Here is an 18,794-nt window from a genome sequence, read left to right as displayed (position 1 = left end):
CATCAAACTGAAATGCCAACTCATTTTTTTTTTCTCTCCCCACAGTTCCTGCTTGATTGGAGAGTTTCAGCATGATCTGTTTTTACCTTAAAGATTCAGTTGCATATTTGAGGGACTAACAATGCAGTATTTGGGGTTTCAACTTTGACCGTTTTGTTTCTGTTGACTGATGTGTTTCACTGACTAAGGATTGCAATGATGTCTTGTTCATCTTTAAATAAGGTGTTGGGCTTCCAGCACAGAGAAATGAAATGAAAAGCTCTGTCAGTGGATTGAAAGCCTGTACGAGCCAAAGCTGACACAGGTTGGTGAGTGCTGTGTCATGATGAAAGGACTGAGTGGACCAGCACCATGTTCTCCCAAGTTTAGAGAGTAAGAAGAGATCTCATTGAAACATCAGAAATTCTTCATGGACTTGGCAGTCTGGATGCATTTGGAGGGCAGTTAATCCTGGAATTCTCTATCCCAGAGTGATGTTAGAGGCTTAATTGCTGTGTCTATTCGAAACACAGATTAAAAGATGTCTGGATACTGATGAAATAAAGGAATAGTGCTGGAAAGTGTCCCTGAGGTACAAGATCAGCTATAGTCTCGGTAAATGGTAGACTTGGTAAATCGAAGGGCCTGAGGCCTAGTGCTCCCATTTCTTAGTTCTTATGTAGCACCTATATGGTGGTTTTGCACTGCATCCAAAACATGGTTCATTACTGGCTGAGAGATGGGTGTCACAAGACATACACTACTTTTTTCAAATTGAAATCATTGCTTTCAGGTGTGCCTATAAACTGTAAAAAGACTTTTGGGCTTTTAGTATTTACTATATTTTACAAACATAACATTAAACATGGATTCCTTTCCTTCAAAGTGGCAGGTGTATATATAGGACAGCCTCTTCCTGTTTCTGACGGAATTTTTTTATAAACACTCATTGATATTCGGATGTTGAGGAAATATATTTGACTAAACTTCACTCAACTCATTTTCTATGCAGGTAGGAATGTTTGGTACCAGCTCTGATGGCCAGTTTTGAAAAGAGAACGCCCAAATCAGATGATGCCTGACCTGCTGAGTGTTTCTTATATTTTCTGGATTTGTTCCTGTGCACCACTGCACTTTCAGGTTGCTCACACGTATACTTTCTAGAGAATGAACTCTGTAAAAGGACTTGCAAAAAGCAATTCATTATTATATTAAAAAAAGGCTCTTGTTGGTTCTTCAGCACTGTAAATGCTGTTCATAGCCCAAGTACAAACTCATCAGGGACAGAGAGGCGGTCAATACCTGCTAGGTGGAACACTTTTCATCTGTGACTATTACGTTGATTTGAGCACAACTGACTCCAAACCACAGAAACCAAACAGTCCCAGCTTTGCCATGATTCTTACCAACATGAAGTTGAAAAGGCCACATTGCCATCTACAAAAAAAAATGACTAGCTCCTGGCAGCAGATGTCATTTCCTGTCAACGTCCTATAACTCGGTTCTGAAGTGCTTTGCCTACTGTCGCCCACACTTGGGAAGTGAACAATATTCCAGATGATCATCTGAAGAAAGGACTGTGATAAATATGAAGGGAACCCCCTACTTCTACCCAAACAAAGTTATCGCCAGGGCCCTTCTCAGTTGCCTTGGTTGAAGAGCTGCTCCTTAAATCTCAGTGTGTATTCTGCCCACCTTTAGGTACATGGAAGACTGTTCATCCTATGATGATTACATTCCATAACTAGTTTTCCCAAACATCTGTAGTTGTGCTGCATTATGTAGATGACACCCGTGTTTACAAATTGCTCAGAAGCTGAGATCTAAGCTATGTTGAAGCTTTCTCTGTTGCATGCAAGCAGATGGGCCTTATGTTCAACAGCCAAAGATAAAGGTGTTCCCATCAAGGTACTTCTGTTGTACCTCACTGCTCTTCTGCTCTAAAGGTTTGTGGCAAGGCTCAGGAAAATGTCTACATCACATATCTTGGCAGACATCTTTCTACAAAGGCAGATGTTGATGTTGAAATTCGCCACCATCCTCAACTTATCAGCACATTCTTTGGCTGTGCAAGGAAACAGGTGTTTATTAGTGATGATTTCCAACAGGTACAAAATTCATGGTCTTACCAGGTAGCAGTGTTTCTAGCCTTCCTTTATGCTCCTGAGATTTGGCTAGCTACTGCAGCCATTTTAAGTTGCTGGGTGAGTACAAACCCTGCTTCCACAAAATCTTCCAACTTCAGAGGGAGCATAAATGAACCAGCAGCAGCATTCTCTGCCAGGATATCATCCCGGCATTGGGGCCCCAGTTACGCTCAGTAGTCTATGTTAGGCAGGTCATAACTTATGAAGCAGGCACTATTCTGAGCTATGTCATCTGAAGAGATTACCAGATGGATAGAGGCAAAAGATTCAACAGTATGGTCAGAGCCTCCTTGGAATATTATCACAGCTTCGTTGGCTACCGGGGATCTCTGGCCCAAGAGTGTTCGTAGTGGAGGGTCGACCATGCTGATGGTGTTGGGAACTTCAGCCACAAATTGGTAGCACATGGACACCCTTAATGAGTTGCAAAAGGAGCACACTAGCTCACAGACAACCCGCCCATTCACCCTCCCCCCCAGTCCAAGTGCACAAGGGTTGAGTTCCATCAGACACCCCAGGGTCCACGAAACTGGAAATGGGAACAAGTTGCACTTTTGAGGGAGTACAAGTAGATCTGTGTGGAAGAAATTAATGTTTCAGTAACAAGGTTCTCACTAAGTTAAGAAAATGGTCTGGTTCTCATATTTTGTTTCAAATACACAGGTAATGTATGGTTGATATAAAGTAATCACACCCTCCAGCAACTTGTATTGCAGTGCCAACTTAATTTTGAATTTCCTAGCCTGTACTGTAGAAAACTTCTTAATGTTTTATGATTTGTATGGTTGACATATGATTGTTCAAAATATTACATAAAGTAAACGTTGAATATATGACTTTTAAACAGCAACTGAATTACATTTACACACTATCCAGATATGCCTGCTCATATCTGCTGTTGGATCAGTGCACGTTTTCTGTCACACTTAATTTGTATCAGGACTTTCAGAGGCAGGAGCATATTTGTAAACACTCTGACATTGTCTTCTTAATAGAGGTTGAGGGATTTAAGCACAAAGATCTAGGCTGAAATTTCAGGCAATACTGAGAGAGAGCTAAAACCTGGCTGATCTGCTCTCTCCTGCTCTCCAAGAGATCCCATGCCATCTTGTGAGTTTCTTGCCCAATATTTATCTCTCAACCAACCTTTATGATGCAGCTAATTTGGTTAGTTGTTATCACATTGGTGTCTATTCTCTGAAAGTGCAGTGGTGCACAGGAACAAAATGTTGACTTCCTGCATTCTACCGAACCAGTTACTCCTGTCAAAGACAATTTTATGCAAAACATATGGCAGTACCTGCTGATCTCCAAGTTCCACTTCTCGATTCCAAGCAGCAAGCAACACCCCCAGTCATTGCTGATAAACCAACTCGATTCTCCTCAGATTATCTAGAGGTGGGAGGGTCACTGAACAGACAGGCCTCCTCCGTTGAACAGTGGATTAACACTACAGAGTTCTCATCAAAATATGCTGATTGCTTCTTGGCTTGAAGAGATTTCAGTTTGTTGGAGTTAGTCATATGAAATAATTCTGAGTTGCGAGGGGAAGAAAGATTTCAAAGTTCAAAGTGAAATTTATTAATTGAGTACATATGTGTCACCACATACAACCCTGAGGTTATTTTTCTGCGTGCATGCTTAGCAAATCTATAGAACAGTAACTAAATAGGATCTGTGTACTGTAAACAAACTGTGCAAATGCAGATAATAAATAATGAGCATGAAATAACAAGATAATAGAATTCTTAAATAAGTGTAGTTATCCTCTTTTATTGAAGAGCCTGATGATTGAGAGGTAATAACTGTTCTTGAACCTGGTGCTGTGAGTCCTGTACCTTCTACCTGATGGCAGCAGTGGGAAAAGAGCGTGGCCTGGTGGGTGGTGAGGATCTTTGATGATGGACGCTGCCCTCCTACAGCAACGTTTCATGTAGATGTACTCAGTGGTTGGGAGGGTTTTACCTGTGAAGTACTGGGCCGAATCCACTACCTTTTGTAGGAATTTTTTCTCTGTTGACAACTGTTTATTCTGCGATTGAAGACATGGAAGTAGTATCCTATATATTTTTCTTCTGTGCGAAGAGAACTTAAGGAAGAACTCATTTTCTTCCTTTCCCGATTATTATCAATGAAATGCCCTTATCTGCAATAATCTTGTGTATTTGCACAATTGTGAGTTGATGTGTAAATAGAGCCGCCTACAAATATAGTGGGAACAAATGTGCAAAGGCTCATGTTGGGTGAACTAGTGTTAATCACATACAGAATTAGTATTAATCAAATAAATTTACACAAGAAACCTAATAGTCTACTTAAGGGCTCTGCTTTTGCAAACCACAGATTGTTTGACTGGCTTGCTACATGATAGGAGATATCAAAGGACTCATTCTGAGCTTTGTCAGTTCACTGCTTTATTGCAGTTACTGTTGGCGCCTTTAAGATTTAATTCCAGAGTATAAAAAAACACCTTTTTTAGGAACTTAAAAAAAATCTGGCAAAACTAGAACAGAAATTCCAACTATAGAGTCACGGAAACATAAAAAGCAGAAGTAGACCATTAAGCTCTCATACTTGTTTCAGCATTCAATAAGATTTTCTTCTCTCAAGATCTTGCTTTTGCACACTCATTAAATTCCCTCCCTCTGAGCATTTAACATTATCTTAGAGATCTGTTCTTCTCTCACTGCTAGAAATAGCCAGACCTTGGAGAGACGTGGTGAAATCAGAGCACTTTTATAAACAAAATTGGAAGGCTTGCAAACATGATAATGTATAAACACAAAAACACCATTTCCACGGATTAAGTAAATTTACAGTAGGTTGTTCGGTTTGCTCCATTATAGAATTCTTGGCTCTGAATCAGATATTAGTGCAGAATTTTGAAGGTGTTATCATTCACAGGGAATACATTGAGATCTTGCCTTGTATTTCAGGTGTATGGGTAAGTTTTGATGGTAATGTGGTTACAAAAGCAAGAATTCTCTTGCTTCCCTTAGCAACATTTCTTTCTTAAAAAGTCAGAAGTATTTCATCCTATTATAAAATTGCACAATCCTACCTGCATGAAGAATAATGCAAGTCAGGTATTATGTGCTATAACTGGATCACTTTGAGCATACCTGGATGACATGACAGATTGTGATCAGATGTCTTTAATAATTTCCTCGGGATATAGAATTATTCGAGCGCATCATTGTGTAATAAGGTTTCAGATTGCTGAAGGGGAAGCACTTAAGGAAATGCAGAAACAGAATCGGGTTTATTACCATTGGCATAAATTGTGAAATTTGTTGGTTATAATGTTTATGCCATGGAATTGAGAGTGCACCTTTAAAAGTCTCAGCTGGCACTGGAAAAAGCAACACACACACAAAATGCTGGAGGGTCTCAGCAGGCCAGGCAGCATCTATGGAAAAGATTAAACAGTTGATGTTGTGGGCCGAGACTCTGCTTCAGGACTGGAAAGGAAGGGGAGAAGACAGAGTAAGAAGGTGGGTGGGGTGGGGGGGGGGGGGGGTAGGGGAGGAAATACAAGATAGTAAGTGATAGGTGAAACCCAGAGTTGGGGAAGGGTGAAATAAAGACCTGGGAAGTCGATTGGTGAAAGATATAAGGCTGGAGAAGGAAGAAGTTGATAGGAAAGGACAGAAGACCGTGGAAGAAAGGGAAGGGGGAGGAGCACGAGAGGGAGGTAAGGAGATAAGGTGAGAGAGGGAAACAGGAATGGGGAATGGTGGGGGGGGGGGTGGGGGGGATTGCCGGAAATTCAAGGAATCGATGTTCATTTGGAACACCAGTTATCCTAGAACATGAAATAATTCTGAAAGCATTGTAGTGTTTCTTTATACTCTAATTTTGTGTGATCCAGATCTCTTGCACCTGCCAAATAAGGGCACAAGACTTTTCATTGAACCTAGGACCTACAGTACTTAATGCTGATTTGTAAATCGCAGTGGTTTTCTGAGGCTATTTCACAAATTGATTATGTAAGTCAGTCTGTAGCCACTTCAACTGTGCAAATATTCTTAAACTTATCTGAAGCTATAAAGAAAATGCAAACTTCAGGAGGATTATGAAAGTGCAGAAATTGAATATGCAGAGGAATTAATAGTTTGAGATTCATAAGCCAAAGGATTCTAATAGCAAGCAGTGCACATCTGTTGCTTAATGTAATTACCTTAAGTTGTATTAGAATGAGGGGATTGCATGCATATTGAACAGTGTATTCTTTGTCATATCTTACAGTTTTCAAAACCACGATCTAATCCCACTGCTAAAATACATCTAATTTATATCCAGTAAATGTAATTAGCATGTAGTTATATTTACAGCATATATTTTATTTATATAAATAAGATATACTTTATGCTAATGATTAGGGTTTATTTATGCCACTACTCTAGCAATGCTGCTAAGCTGTTTTGTGTCAGCGCCACAGTTGCAGTATGAATTACTTAACTCATTTGATTCACTTAAATGTTTTCCTGCCTGTGCATCATTCCAGTCATCACTATGGGTTTAAAAGGCTCCATTCATTCTGTGTGTGCATGGGGGGGGGGGGGGGCGGGGGGTGTTCAATTGCTAGAAATTATGTATGAATTTGTAATTTTCTCATGCGAGTACTTGACTTAGTTTTACATGTGTGGGTTTCATTGTTCTGCAGTGGCGAGTTTTGAGCTGCTCCCAGATTTATTTGTGTGTGTGTGTGTGTGTGTGTGTGTGTGTTTTCCCTTTGCTGTGCAGTTTCCTCTCGTTTAAAATAAATATTGCAGACACCTACAGTTCTCAGGATAGTTAAAACCAGCAAGACAGACGTACACTGGCTGAATTGTCAAACAAGTGGCAGATGAAACAATTACAAAGAATTGTAAAGTGATGCATTCTGGCAGGAGGAAGAATGAGAGTTAAAATAGTCTTATTGAGGAACACGGAGACTTGTCCGTATAAGTCCATAAATCCTTGAAAATGTGTAGAGCATTTTGAAGGAGTTGGATATTAATGGATTAAGGATTCTGTCATTGATTTAAAAAAAAAGGATAGAGTTCTAAAGAAGGAAGGTGGTGTTGAACATATACTAGGTGCTGCTTAGAGTGTAACTGGACTAATACATTTAATTCTGGTCACCACATATAAAGAAGGATGTGAAGGTCCTAGGGTGTGAAGAGACATAGGGTGTCTCTTGCAGTTTTCGAAGAAAGGGGGTAAACATATTCAAACGTGCAGGATCCTGTGGGTGCTTGACAGGTAGATGTTAACATGCTTTTACCAGTTGGAAAAATAAGCTGCTAGCTATTTGAAACTGAGGTGCATAGAAATGCCTTTTTGCAGAGGGTAACGATTCTCTGTAGTTGTCTCCCCCTGAGGGTGGTGGAGGCCTGATTATTAGATATATTTAACGTGGAACTGGGTAAATAATAGAAAAATTGAGTATTTGAGGATTAAAGGGATTGTCACAGGAATGGAGGTTAACAGAGATCATCCACATCATTTTGAATGTTGCAGCAGGCTTGAGTGACTTGGTGGCCTGATCCTACTCCCCTTTTCCTTGTGTTCTTGTGGGCTTGAAGGAGTGTTGAGAGAAACAACTGGTGTGGTTAGAAGAGATAAGCTGTTGTTATTTGTGGAATTTCTTTGTTGGCGGTGTATGAGCTTATGACAGGACTAGATAGAGTAAATAGAGGAAGATGGTTCTTGCGGCTGATGGTTTAAGGACCAGGACAAAGATTTAAAATTTTGGGCAGATGATGATACAAGTTTGACTTAAAAGGGTGGATAAGAATGGGAACTCGCTGTTGATAGGGTCAACCAGTGCCTTCAAAAAGAAATTAATTAGGCCTTTGAGAGAAAATAATTTTTACAACTGTTGGTAAGGAAGAGTGGATTGGATTGACATTATTGTTCAGCTGAAACAGAGGGCTGAATAGATTCCTGTTCTCTAACAATTCTACGATTCTATATAGTTAGAAAATAAAAACCCCAAAATACTTGTAACTCTTGCTTTGGCTAGTGGCTTAATATAGGGGGTGATAGCCCCCGGGCTGGCCAAACTTAAGAAATCTCGTTTGTGTGGATGCTGCGTGATGTGTCCCTTGTTACAAATCAGTACTCTGAGATAACAAACAATACACAATATGCGATTAAACGATTAAACTGTATAATTCTTACTTTGACTATATGATTAGTAAAGAAACGAAAAAAGAAAATAAAAGAGCCCAATCTTAATAAACAGTCTGTTGCGCAATGTTGGAACTCACTGATAAGCCGATCGTTTACCATTGACTTCCTCCGATCGTCGCTGCCCTTCAGACCCTCGCTGCAAGTCCACCCTGTCCGGCGGTCTACCAACCCTCTCCATTCGCCTCTTCTCTCCTCATCTCTCCCCAGCAAAAGACCGCAAAAATCTCTCTTCCAGCTCACAAGAAAGAACAACAGCATTCCTAACCCCGTTATCTCTAGTCATAACCCAAATATTGCTGCTACAGAGAAACTATTACTTGGCAGATGGAGTTCAATCCTGATAAGTGTGCAGTGGTTGATTTTGGTAGGTCAAATATGACGGCAGAATATAATATTAATGGTAAGACTATTGGCAGTGTGGAGGATCAGAGGGATCTTGAGGTCCGAGTCCATAGGATGCTCTAAGCAGCTGCACAGGTTGACTCTGTGGTTAAGGCATATGGTGTATTGGCCTTCATCAATCGTGGGATTGAATTTAGGAGCCAAGAGGTAACGTTGCAGCTATATAGGACCCTGGTCAGACCCCACTTGGAGTACTGTGCTCAGTTCTGGTCGCCCCACTACAGGAAGGATATGGAAACCGTAGAAAGGGTGCAGAGGAGATTTACAAGGAATTTGCCTGGATTGCCTTATGAAAATAGGTTGAGGGAACTTGGCCTTTTCTCCTTGGAGTGACGGAGGATGAGAGGTGACCTGATAGAGGTGTATAAGATGATGAGAGGCATTGATCGTGTGGATAGTCAGGGGCTTTTTCTCGGGGCTGAAATGGTTGCCACAAGAGGACAGACATTTAAGGTGCTGGGGAGTAGGTACAGAGGAGATATTAGGGGTAAGTTTTTAACTCATAGAGTGGTGAGTGCGTGGAATGGGCTACTGGCAACGGTGGTGGAGGTGGATATGACAGGGTCTTTTAAGAGACTCCTGGATAGGTACATGGAGCTTAGAAAAATAGAGGGCTGTGGGTAAGCCTAGTAATTTCTAAGGTACGTACATGTTTGGCACAACTTTGTGGGCCGAAGGGCCTGTATTGTGCTGTAGGTTTTCTATGTTTCTATTATCAGTGAAACCTTACAGCATGTTACATACTAATGACTCACTTGTATCCATTGCTTGATTTTAGAAAACTAACACATGAAGGACCAACTGTAATCTTGCCTTCCCCCCCCACCCCCCCGCCATGGGTGAGCAGGGAAAGCAGGTAACGTGATGGTAGAATTTTCAGTCAACCCAAGGCGAAACTAAATGTAAATCAAATGTGACTTTTTAAACCTAATCTGTTTCTGTCTTAAAAACAATTATTCGAATGTTAGTCGTTTGGCTCTGCTGCTTGAACTCAGCACCAAGGTAGCTTAGTGGTTAGCACAATCAGGGCAGCAGAGTTCAGAGTTCAGTTCCGGCCTCCTCTGTAAGGAGTTTATACATCCTTCCCGTGAATGTATGGTTTTCCTCAGGGTGTTCCTGTTCCCTCCCACAGTCTAAAGACATGTCAGTCAGAAGGTTAATTGATCATTGCAAAATTGCTCAGTGACTAGGCAAGGGTTAAATTGATTGGTTGCTGGTCCAGAAGGGCCTATTCTGCACTGTATTTCCCAATAAAATAAATAAAAATTGTTCCTTATATATTGCCTGACCTATATACTACATAATCTTCAACAATTTTCTGTATTTATTTTCCACACTGGTGATATTAATTCTTACCACATGGTAGCAGAGCAGAGTCATGCTATTGAAGCACGAATGATCTGGGTTAATTTCCATAGCTGTCATGTTGTCCCCGCGGCCGCATGGGTTGCCTCTGGGTGCTCTGGTTTCCTCCCACAGTCCAAAGACATACAGCTGAGTCGGTAAGTTGGTCACATGGGTGTAATTGGCTGGCATAGGCCTGAAGGGGCCTGTTACCGTCCTGGACCTCTAAATAAAATGAAATATCCCTCCAGCACCCTACCACATCCATCTGCAAATGAAACCACTTTGCATAAAGGCTAAAAATATAGTCACTAATGAATATGAAGATCTTTATAAACAAATACTTATATTTGCATAGCAGTGGTACAGATCCATTGGGCATTTTCTTCACTTTAGATGGAATTCTCTTAAAACCCAACATCGTCCTTCCTTCAGCTAATTATTAGTCTTAACTTTAAATGAACGTGAACAAAGTGCCCAAAGCAATTTATTGTTTTTTTTTTGACTCTGTATCATCTGCTTTAAAGCGTCTCTTTCTTCTCGTTTTTTCCCCTGCAGTTCATCAAAGAAGATATGAAAGACAAAGATCCTACCGGCAAAGGCATTACATTCCATAAGGAAGACAAGCATATCACTGTGAGAGATCTGTGGAACCACTGGAAAAACTCACAAGGTGGGGCACTTTAGCAGCTAAAGGAGATTAACTTTCGTAAAAGATACTTTAAGATTAATAGCATTTGTTGGCAGAGTTGTAGGCAGCATAAGAACCGTGACTTGGGTTGAATACCTAAAGTGCACTGGAAAAGTACAGTTATGACCAAAGCAAGTTTATTATGTTCAAGGATAGGAAAATTTTAGACACTTTTTGTGCTACTAGATGGCAATTGTCTTGCTGCGTACTTAATATTAAAATTAAACTTGTCTAGTATCAGGAAATCCCAACCATGAGAAAATCTGCAGGTGATGGAAATCCAAAGCAACACACACTAAATACTGGAGGAACTCAGCAGGCCAGGCAGTATCTGTGGAAAAGAGTAGACAGTTGATGTTTTTGGGCTGAGACCCTCCATCAGAACTGGGAAATGGAGTCACTGATGACAGCTGATCACTCTTTTCCATAGATGCTGAGTTCCTCCAGCATCTTGTATTAATACCAGGAAGTGAAGCTTTCTTTATGCATTGCTTTGCCCAGCTTGAGGGCTACCGATATAATGTATGGCTCTCATATGTGCTTACGGCAATTTTTAACTTGCCTATAATCAAGTCTCCCTGTTCGATGCCATCTGATCTTGTTGGTAGAACTATTCCGATAAAATTCTGGTGGATTTTTATCAGAAAGGTAAATGTTGACACCAAGTGGTTTTCATGTTGAGGATTGACATGTGTTGTCCATAATTTTGACTGGTGAATGAAATGAGAAAGAGTTATAGTTGTCACAGTATTTCTGTTAACATTATGACCATTCACCAGTACAATTGATCTTTGTGTGGACTAGCACAGTAGCTCTTGTCAGATGTCTGTTAGCTGGTTTTATGTTTCACACTGATTGTAAGGGAGCTCACGCCAGAAAATCTAAAGGCAAAAATATATTATAATGGGAGCTTTGTACAACAAATTTAGGATAGTCTATTTTTTTCTGATCTCATTTCTGCTAAATTAAAAAGAAGTCTCTAATTGTTTTGGCAAGATTGGGTAAATTTTAAGAATTAAATATTATGGCAAATGTGCCATTGTTTTGATGATACTTATTAAAAGAAGTGTCTCCGAAACAATGAAACAAATGTATTTAGAGAGGCAAATATTTTGTTCAAGATAGTTTTACATTGCATAGAAATGCCAGTGCATTCTAAAGGATGGGTTGGAATGATGTTAATGTAGTGGAACAAAGCCTGTATCACTCACAGCTTACCACATTAAAATTCCTAAGTCTCAAAACAGGCTTGAAAATGTGCTCTCCACCCCTGCTCTTCAAGACAAGTTTTGAGGTTGTATCCATAAGAGTTCAGAGCAAGGCCAGGGTAGGTTGTGTATTCCCAGTAATGGGGACCCTTGCAGAAGATAGAGGAGGCTGCATATTCTCATGCACATATCAGGATGTGCAACGTGAACATGTAGGTTTGGTTGGGAGAGGTGGGTTTTGATTGGCCACAATGATTGAGTCTCAGGATTCATAACACCAGGTTTAGGTCCAGTTATTACCCCTCAACCATCAAGCTTTTGAACTAAAGGGGGTAACTTCACTCAACTGCACTTTCCCTATCATTGAAATGTTCTCACAACCTATGGACTCACTTTCAAGAATTCTTCATCTCATGTTTTTGATATTTATTGCTGATTTATTATTGTTTATTTCTTTTTTATTCTGCACAATTCATTTTCTTTTGCACACTGGTTGAACGTCCAAATTGATACGGTCTTTTATTGATTCTGTTATGGATTTATTGAGTATGCCTGCAAGAAAATGAATCTCAGGGTCGTATATGGTGACTATATGTACTTTGATAATAAACTTACTTTGAACTTTGATTTGGTGTTAGAGTTGCTATGGTTGGGAGACCTTAGCTAGGAAGTCTCTGGGGGCACCTCATGCAAAGGTAGTTGGAGGCAGGAGGAGATCACCTGGACTTCCAGAGCTCCCATACATCCTGCCCATATTTCATTATACATTCCCATGGGTTATTTCAGTTGCCATTATTTAGCAACGTAGCTAACTATAATATGCTCCAATAAGATTGTATAAACATGTATGTGCAGAATATCTGGCTTTAAAAATGGGGACTGAATTGTATCTAGCATTATCTAGACCAAGCTCTGCATTACATCCAGGTTTGTGCCTGGATTACGTGGTCTAGGATGAGCAGTAATGTGCATCTGGCTCTCCACAGTACATCACCACTCTCTACTTATTAAGGACATGTTAAAAAAAAAACTTGATCGTTTAAAACATGAAATCTACTAAGAAAAACAAAACTAAACTGCACTTTTGTGCCTGCTTGTTTTTTTCTTATCAACTTGATTTTCATGTTTTAAGCAATTAATTCTTTTTTATGTTCTTGATAAGTATTTTGTAAATTTTAAAATTATTTAAAGCAAATCTCTATGAGGCCCACTTCCCGTTGCCACATGACTCTGATAGAAAGACTTAAAACAGTTTCAGTGATACAGTACACCAGCACTGGGTTCAGATGGGCATGGACGATAACAAGGGCTGAATCCTGCTTTCTCAGAATGTTTCCATTTTTCATTGGAAATTGCTTTTGTTTGTTTATCATGTGTAATTTCAGTCCAGTTTTGTGTATTCTTGCAGATCGCCACATCTGTGTTGGGAATGTAAGGAATGGGGGTTGGAGTAAATCATTAGGCTACTGAAGTCTTCTACATCAGTAAAGAAGATCATGCCTGAACTTGTTCCTCAACACTGCTACCCCTTGAAACTTGACTGTGGGATAGGGAGACTTAGGGCAATTTGATCCGTACATGTGCACTGGACTTAGATGAGCACGGGTGAAAAGCACATTCCTTCCCTGTTTGCATACACCATGATTCTAATATCAATGATAAATAGAGAGAATTAAATGTGTAGTTAAAAAATGTTCAGGTAATGAATTCAGCTGTATGATGATGTTAATTTAATGTTTATTAGGGTTGGCTGTTTATGCATTTTCCCCAATGTGTTAAGTTTGTTTGGGTAGTGCTCAGTGGTTTAATAGTGCCCAATGTTGGACAAAGCCACACACAGCAAGGAAGTCACTAAATTGATTTTGGTTACTTCCCCAAAGCTACTAGGCTGCTCAACAGCTCCGCTCATTAAACCACCCCCCTCCCCACCACCACTACATACCCATCACCTAGCCTCACTTATAGACGAAGCATCAGCCTATGTATATGACAGTTATCTGTACATTTTGTTTTATAGGATTGATTTTATATTTGTGATCTTTTTTGTGTTTTTTAATTGCGTTCTCAGTCAGAATTAGAATCAGGTTTAAAATCACTGGCATATGTCATGAGATTTGCTACCTTGTGGCAGCTGTACTATGCAATACATAATTTTAAAAACTATAAATTACAAGATACATATTTTTTGCTCTTTATTGAGGTAGTGTGCATGGGTTCATTGTTGGTTCAGAAACATGATTGGGGAGGGAAAAGCTGTTCTTAAAACACTGATTGTGTGTCTTTACTCTCCTGTATCTGCTCCTTGATGGTAGCAATGAGGAGAGGGTATGTCCTAGGTGTTGGGGTCCTTAATGATGGATGCCGCCTTTTTGAGGCATCGCCATTTGAAGATGTCCTCGATTCTGGAGATGCTAGTGCCCATGATGGAGCTGGCTGAGTTTCTAACTTTCTGCAGCTTTTTGCAAACTTGAGCATTGGTCCTCCATAAAGATGGTGATCCAACCAGTTAGAATGTTCTCCACAGTACGTCTGTAGAAATTTGTTAAGACTCTTTTAATGATGTACCAAATCCCCTCAAACTCCTAATGAAATATAGCTGCTGTTGTGCCTTCTTTGTAATTGCATCAATATGTTGGGCCTAGGATAGAAATTCAGAGATGTTGACACTCAAGAACTTGAAACTGCTCATCCTTTCCACTGTTAATCCCTTGAAAAGGACTAGAGTGTGTCCCCTTGACTTCCCCTTCCTGAAGTCCACAATCCGTTCTTTGGCTTTACTGACGTTGAGTGCAAAGTTATTGTTGCCACACCTCCCAAACAGCTAATTTATCACACTTATGCACGCCTCCTTGTGACCGTATGAAATTCTATCAACAATAGTTGCGTCATTGGCAAATTTATAGATGGTGTTTAAGCTGTGCCTAACCACGCAGTCATGGGTGTCGGGAGTGTAGAGCAGAGGTCAAAGCACGAATCCTTGAGGTGCGCCACTGTTGATTGTCAGCGCGAAGGAGGTGTTATTTTTGACTTGCACTGACTGTGGTTTCCTAATGAGGAAGTCAAGATTCCGGTTGCAGAGGGACGTACAGAGACGCAGGTTTTGGAGTTTGTTGATTAATACTGAGGGTTTGATAGTGTTGAACGGTCATCTGTAATCAATAAACAGCAGCCTGCCCAATGTATTGCTATTGTCCAGATGGTATAAGGCTGAGTGGAGAGTCTTTATGCTTAACTGTGTTTTTTATGCTGCCTGGAATCCAGAGTAACAATCATTTTGTTCCTCTTTACACTTATGTACTGAAGAATGACAATAAACTCTCCTGAATCTTGAATTACATTAGTCCATTCCAGCTAGTGCAATTCTGGGCAGGCCTAAACCAGTTTTTCTCATTCCCCCTAATAACTGCCTGTGAGGATCACTGGACAGTAGAATATATAAACATTTAAGACAGGATTGTGTCTGAATGTATAATCTTAATACTCCCCCAAGCAGTGAGCAAGTTACTTACGGTAACTGTTTGGATTTCCAAAGGAAGAGTAGGAGGCAAGAGGGTATATCTCTCTGAAATCTTACTGCTTGGTCAGTATGAGTCAGCACCTTTGGTAAAGTAATGAGGAAATGTTTGCAGGATACTTTGCTGGAGACCAAATTAATCAGAGAGGCCACTGAACTTTTTTTGTTTTGGTGGAGAAATAATGATATTAAAAAGTTCGGCAGTGAGTATGATTCTTGGTCTTTTTATACCAGCTATTAAGTTTGGTTCATTCTGCACAGCCAAGTGTCTGCTGGTGGTTGAATTTGGAATCTATTACTCTCTGGTGCAATTTTGCTTTTGTGAATGACCTTGGGGTAAAAGTAGCCACTGTCAATAGCAATAAGTGGGCTAGGAGTGAATTGGTAATACTGGAGTTTCATTTCTATTAAATTCACCTAGTGCTAAACATGTTCCAATCTCTGGAAGTGATGGCGTTAACCAGAAAGTGTATGTTGTGATGGAAGCCAGAGATTGAATTCAAATGTACTTCGTGCTTGCTATGCAAAACTGAATGATTCTCTGCACCGAACAGATATTAATAAAGAAACGCAAACACGAGGAAATCTGCAGATGCAGGAAATTCAAGCAACACACACACAAAATGCTGGTGGAACGCAGCAAGCCAGGCAGCATCAATAGGAAAGAAGTACAGTCGACGTTTCGGGCTGAGACCCTTTGTCAGGAGGGTTATAAAGAAACAGCAGCCTGACCAATGTATTGCTATTGTCCAGATGGTTGAAGGCTGAGTGGAGAGTCTTTATGCTTACTGTTGTTTTATATGCTGCCTGGAATCCAGAGTAACAATTAAGAAATATTCTTTGCTTCCATTCACTCTTGCTTTTGATTGATAGCTACTGTGGAGTTGGGGTAGATACATTTTGCTATTAAAAGAATTGAAAATATTTAGTCATCTGATTTTATTAAATCTCTGTAATTACATCTCTGATGCCCATTTGAGCAACTTGAATGAGCTGCCCAGCTTGACGCTTTCTTTTATGTCAGCCATTAGTTCTCAACTTGGATTGTATAATCATCTCAGTCTTTGAAGAAAGGTGGATGTCAGTGGTTACCTGGGCTCTATGAAATATGATTTATATGGAGATGATTCATTTAGAAAATAAGATGTATGCGCATTCCTTCAGCTGCCCTAGCTGTAGGGCTGTTAGTCATTGCGAGGAATCCACAATTTCAATTCCTTAAGAACATGGAGCAGAGTACAGGCCTCAGGACATCTGCCACTGAAAGGAGGCCATTCATGAGGGTGCTGAGTTTGTAAATGTCGGGGTTTCATTTAGAAAAGAAAGGGAGCTGCTGCAGGGGTGGGAGGTTAAAGCTTATCACAAATCATGGATGTGGAGTACAAAGAGAGAGATAAAGCATAGACTAAATCAGAAGCAAACCTACTTTGTCCAGAACGTGCCCGCGTCTGTATGTGGATTTGATTGTTGATCTCCAGTGTTTAATGGACGTGGAATGATGCTCTGGGGGGGGGCTTCCACAACACAATTTCCTCCAGGCCAAGATCGGGTAGCATAACTGGCAATGGCCCATCACCCCCAGTTGAGCACGTTAGGACATCTGGTTGAGCGATGCTGCAACAACAACCAATAAAATCAAAAAAAGTAAGGAGCTGATTGATGACTTCAGTGAGGGGAAGGAGGACACACATGCACCAGTCCACACTAGGGAGAGGAGAGTCAGCAGCTTTAAATTCCTGGGCTTTAACCTGTCTGTCTTATGCCCAGCATATAGATGCAATCTTAAGGAAAGTCCGCCAGTGTTGATACTTTAGAGATTAAGGAGGTTCAGCTTGTCACCGACCGTGCTAATAAACTTCTACAGGTGTACAGTCAAAAGTGTCTATGCAGGTTGCATCGTAATCTAGTACGGCAATTTGAATGGACAGAATGTAAGAAGCTGCAGAGAGTAGTGGATCACAGGCACGTCCCTCTTCACCACTGGCACTATCTACAGCAGGCACGGCCTCAACATCGATCATGAAAGATCCTCAGTATCGGGGCCATGCCATGTTTTTATAGCTGCCATGGGGCAGGCGGTGCAGAAACCTGAAGACCTGCACTACCTGTTTCAGGAACAACTACTTCCCTTCAACTAATTGTTTCCCGAACCAATTGGCAAAGCATTAAACAGTACAGTTTAGCAACACTAACACCACTTTGATCACGCTGCACTAAAATACAGACCTTTTGTTCACCTGTCACCTGGTGTTTCTCTCACCCTTCCCCCCCACCACCTTTTAAGTCTACCCCTCAGCAATTTTTCTCCGGTCCTGAAAGAGTTTCCGCCCGAAATGTCAACTGTACTTTTTTCCCATAGCTGTTGCCTGGCCTGCGGAGTTCCTCCAGCAAATTGGATTTTGTTTTGTGAAATGTGTATATAATTTATGCTTATGTTTTTCTTGGGAGTGCTGCTTATGTGATGCTATGTTCCTGTGTTGCTGCTGTAAGTAAATTTTTCATTGCACCTGTGCAAACTGTGGAAACTGATACAGGACTTTGTGATATGGTGCAACTCAAACTACCTGCGTCTCAATATCACCAAGACCAAGGAGATGGTGGTGGACTTTAGGAGATCTAGGCCTCCTATGGAGCCAGTGATCATTAATGGAGAATGTGTGGAGCAGGTTAAGACCTACAAGTATCTGGGAGTACAGTTAGACGAGAAGCTAGATGGGACATTGGAAAAAAGTTGAATTTCCCCATGGGGATGAATAAAGTATCTATCTATCTATCTATCTATCTATCTATCTATCTATCTATCTATCTATCTATCTATCTATCTATCTATCTATCTATCTATCTATCTATCTATCTATCTATCTATCTATCTCTATCTATCTATCTATATGGTGAATGTGAAGGATTATGGTTATGGGAGTGAAATGATACATTTGCTACTTCACACATTAGATGAGATAAGCTGATGTTGATCACAAACAAGAGAAAATGTGCAGATGCTGGAAATCCGAGCAACACACACAAAATGCTGGAGGAACCCAGCAGGCCAGGCAACATCTATGGAAAAAAAGTACAGTTGACGTTTCGAGTGGAAACTCTTCGGCAGGACTGGGGGGAAATGCTGAGGAGTAGATTTAAAAGGTGGGGGGGGGGGAAGGGTGAGGGAAACACCAGGTGACAGGTGAATCAACATGTACAAACAAGCTGGATGAACTCAGCAGGTCGGGCAGCATCCGTTGAAAGGAGCAGTCAATGTTTCGGGCCGAGACCCTTCGTTAGGACTGATAGGTGATAGGTGAAACCTGGAGGGGTAGGGATGAAGTAAAGAG

The 18,794-nt window shown here is 40.6% G+C and overlaps 1 protein-coding gene across 2 annotated transcripts in view; it reads left to right on the top strand.

Annotated features, from left to right (window-relative positions):
* Positions 1-18,794, top strand: part of stim2b (stromal interaction molecule 2b) — a 162,443-nt gene that overhangs the window by 94,722 nt on the left and 48,927 nt on the right. For both annotated transcript variants that reach the window (XM_073064868.1, XM_073064867.1), the window contains exon 4: positions 10,611-10,725. In XM_073064868.1, coding sequence (XP_072920969.1) covers positions 10,611-10,725 — 115 coding nt within the window. The remainder of the gene's footprint in view (positions 1-10,610; positions 10,726-18,794) is intronic.

This window comes from Hemitrygon akajei, chromosome 13, assembly GCF_048418815.1.
Source record: "Hemitrygon akajei chromosome 13, sHemAka1.3, whole genome shotgun sequence".
Classification (NCBI taxonomy): Eukaryota; Metazoa; Chordata; class Chondrichthyes; order Myliobatiformes; family Dasyatidae; genus Hemitrygon; species Hemitrygon akajei.
Note: the sequence above shows the minus strand (reverse complement) of the source record. Positions and strands in the feature narration are given on the sequence as shown.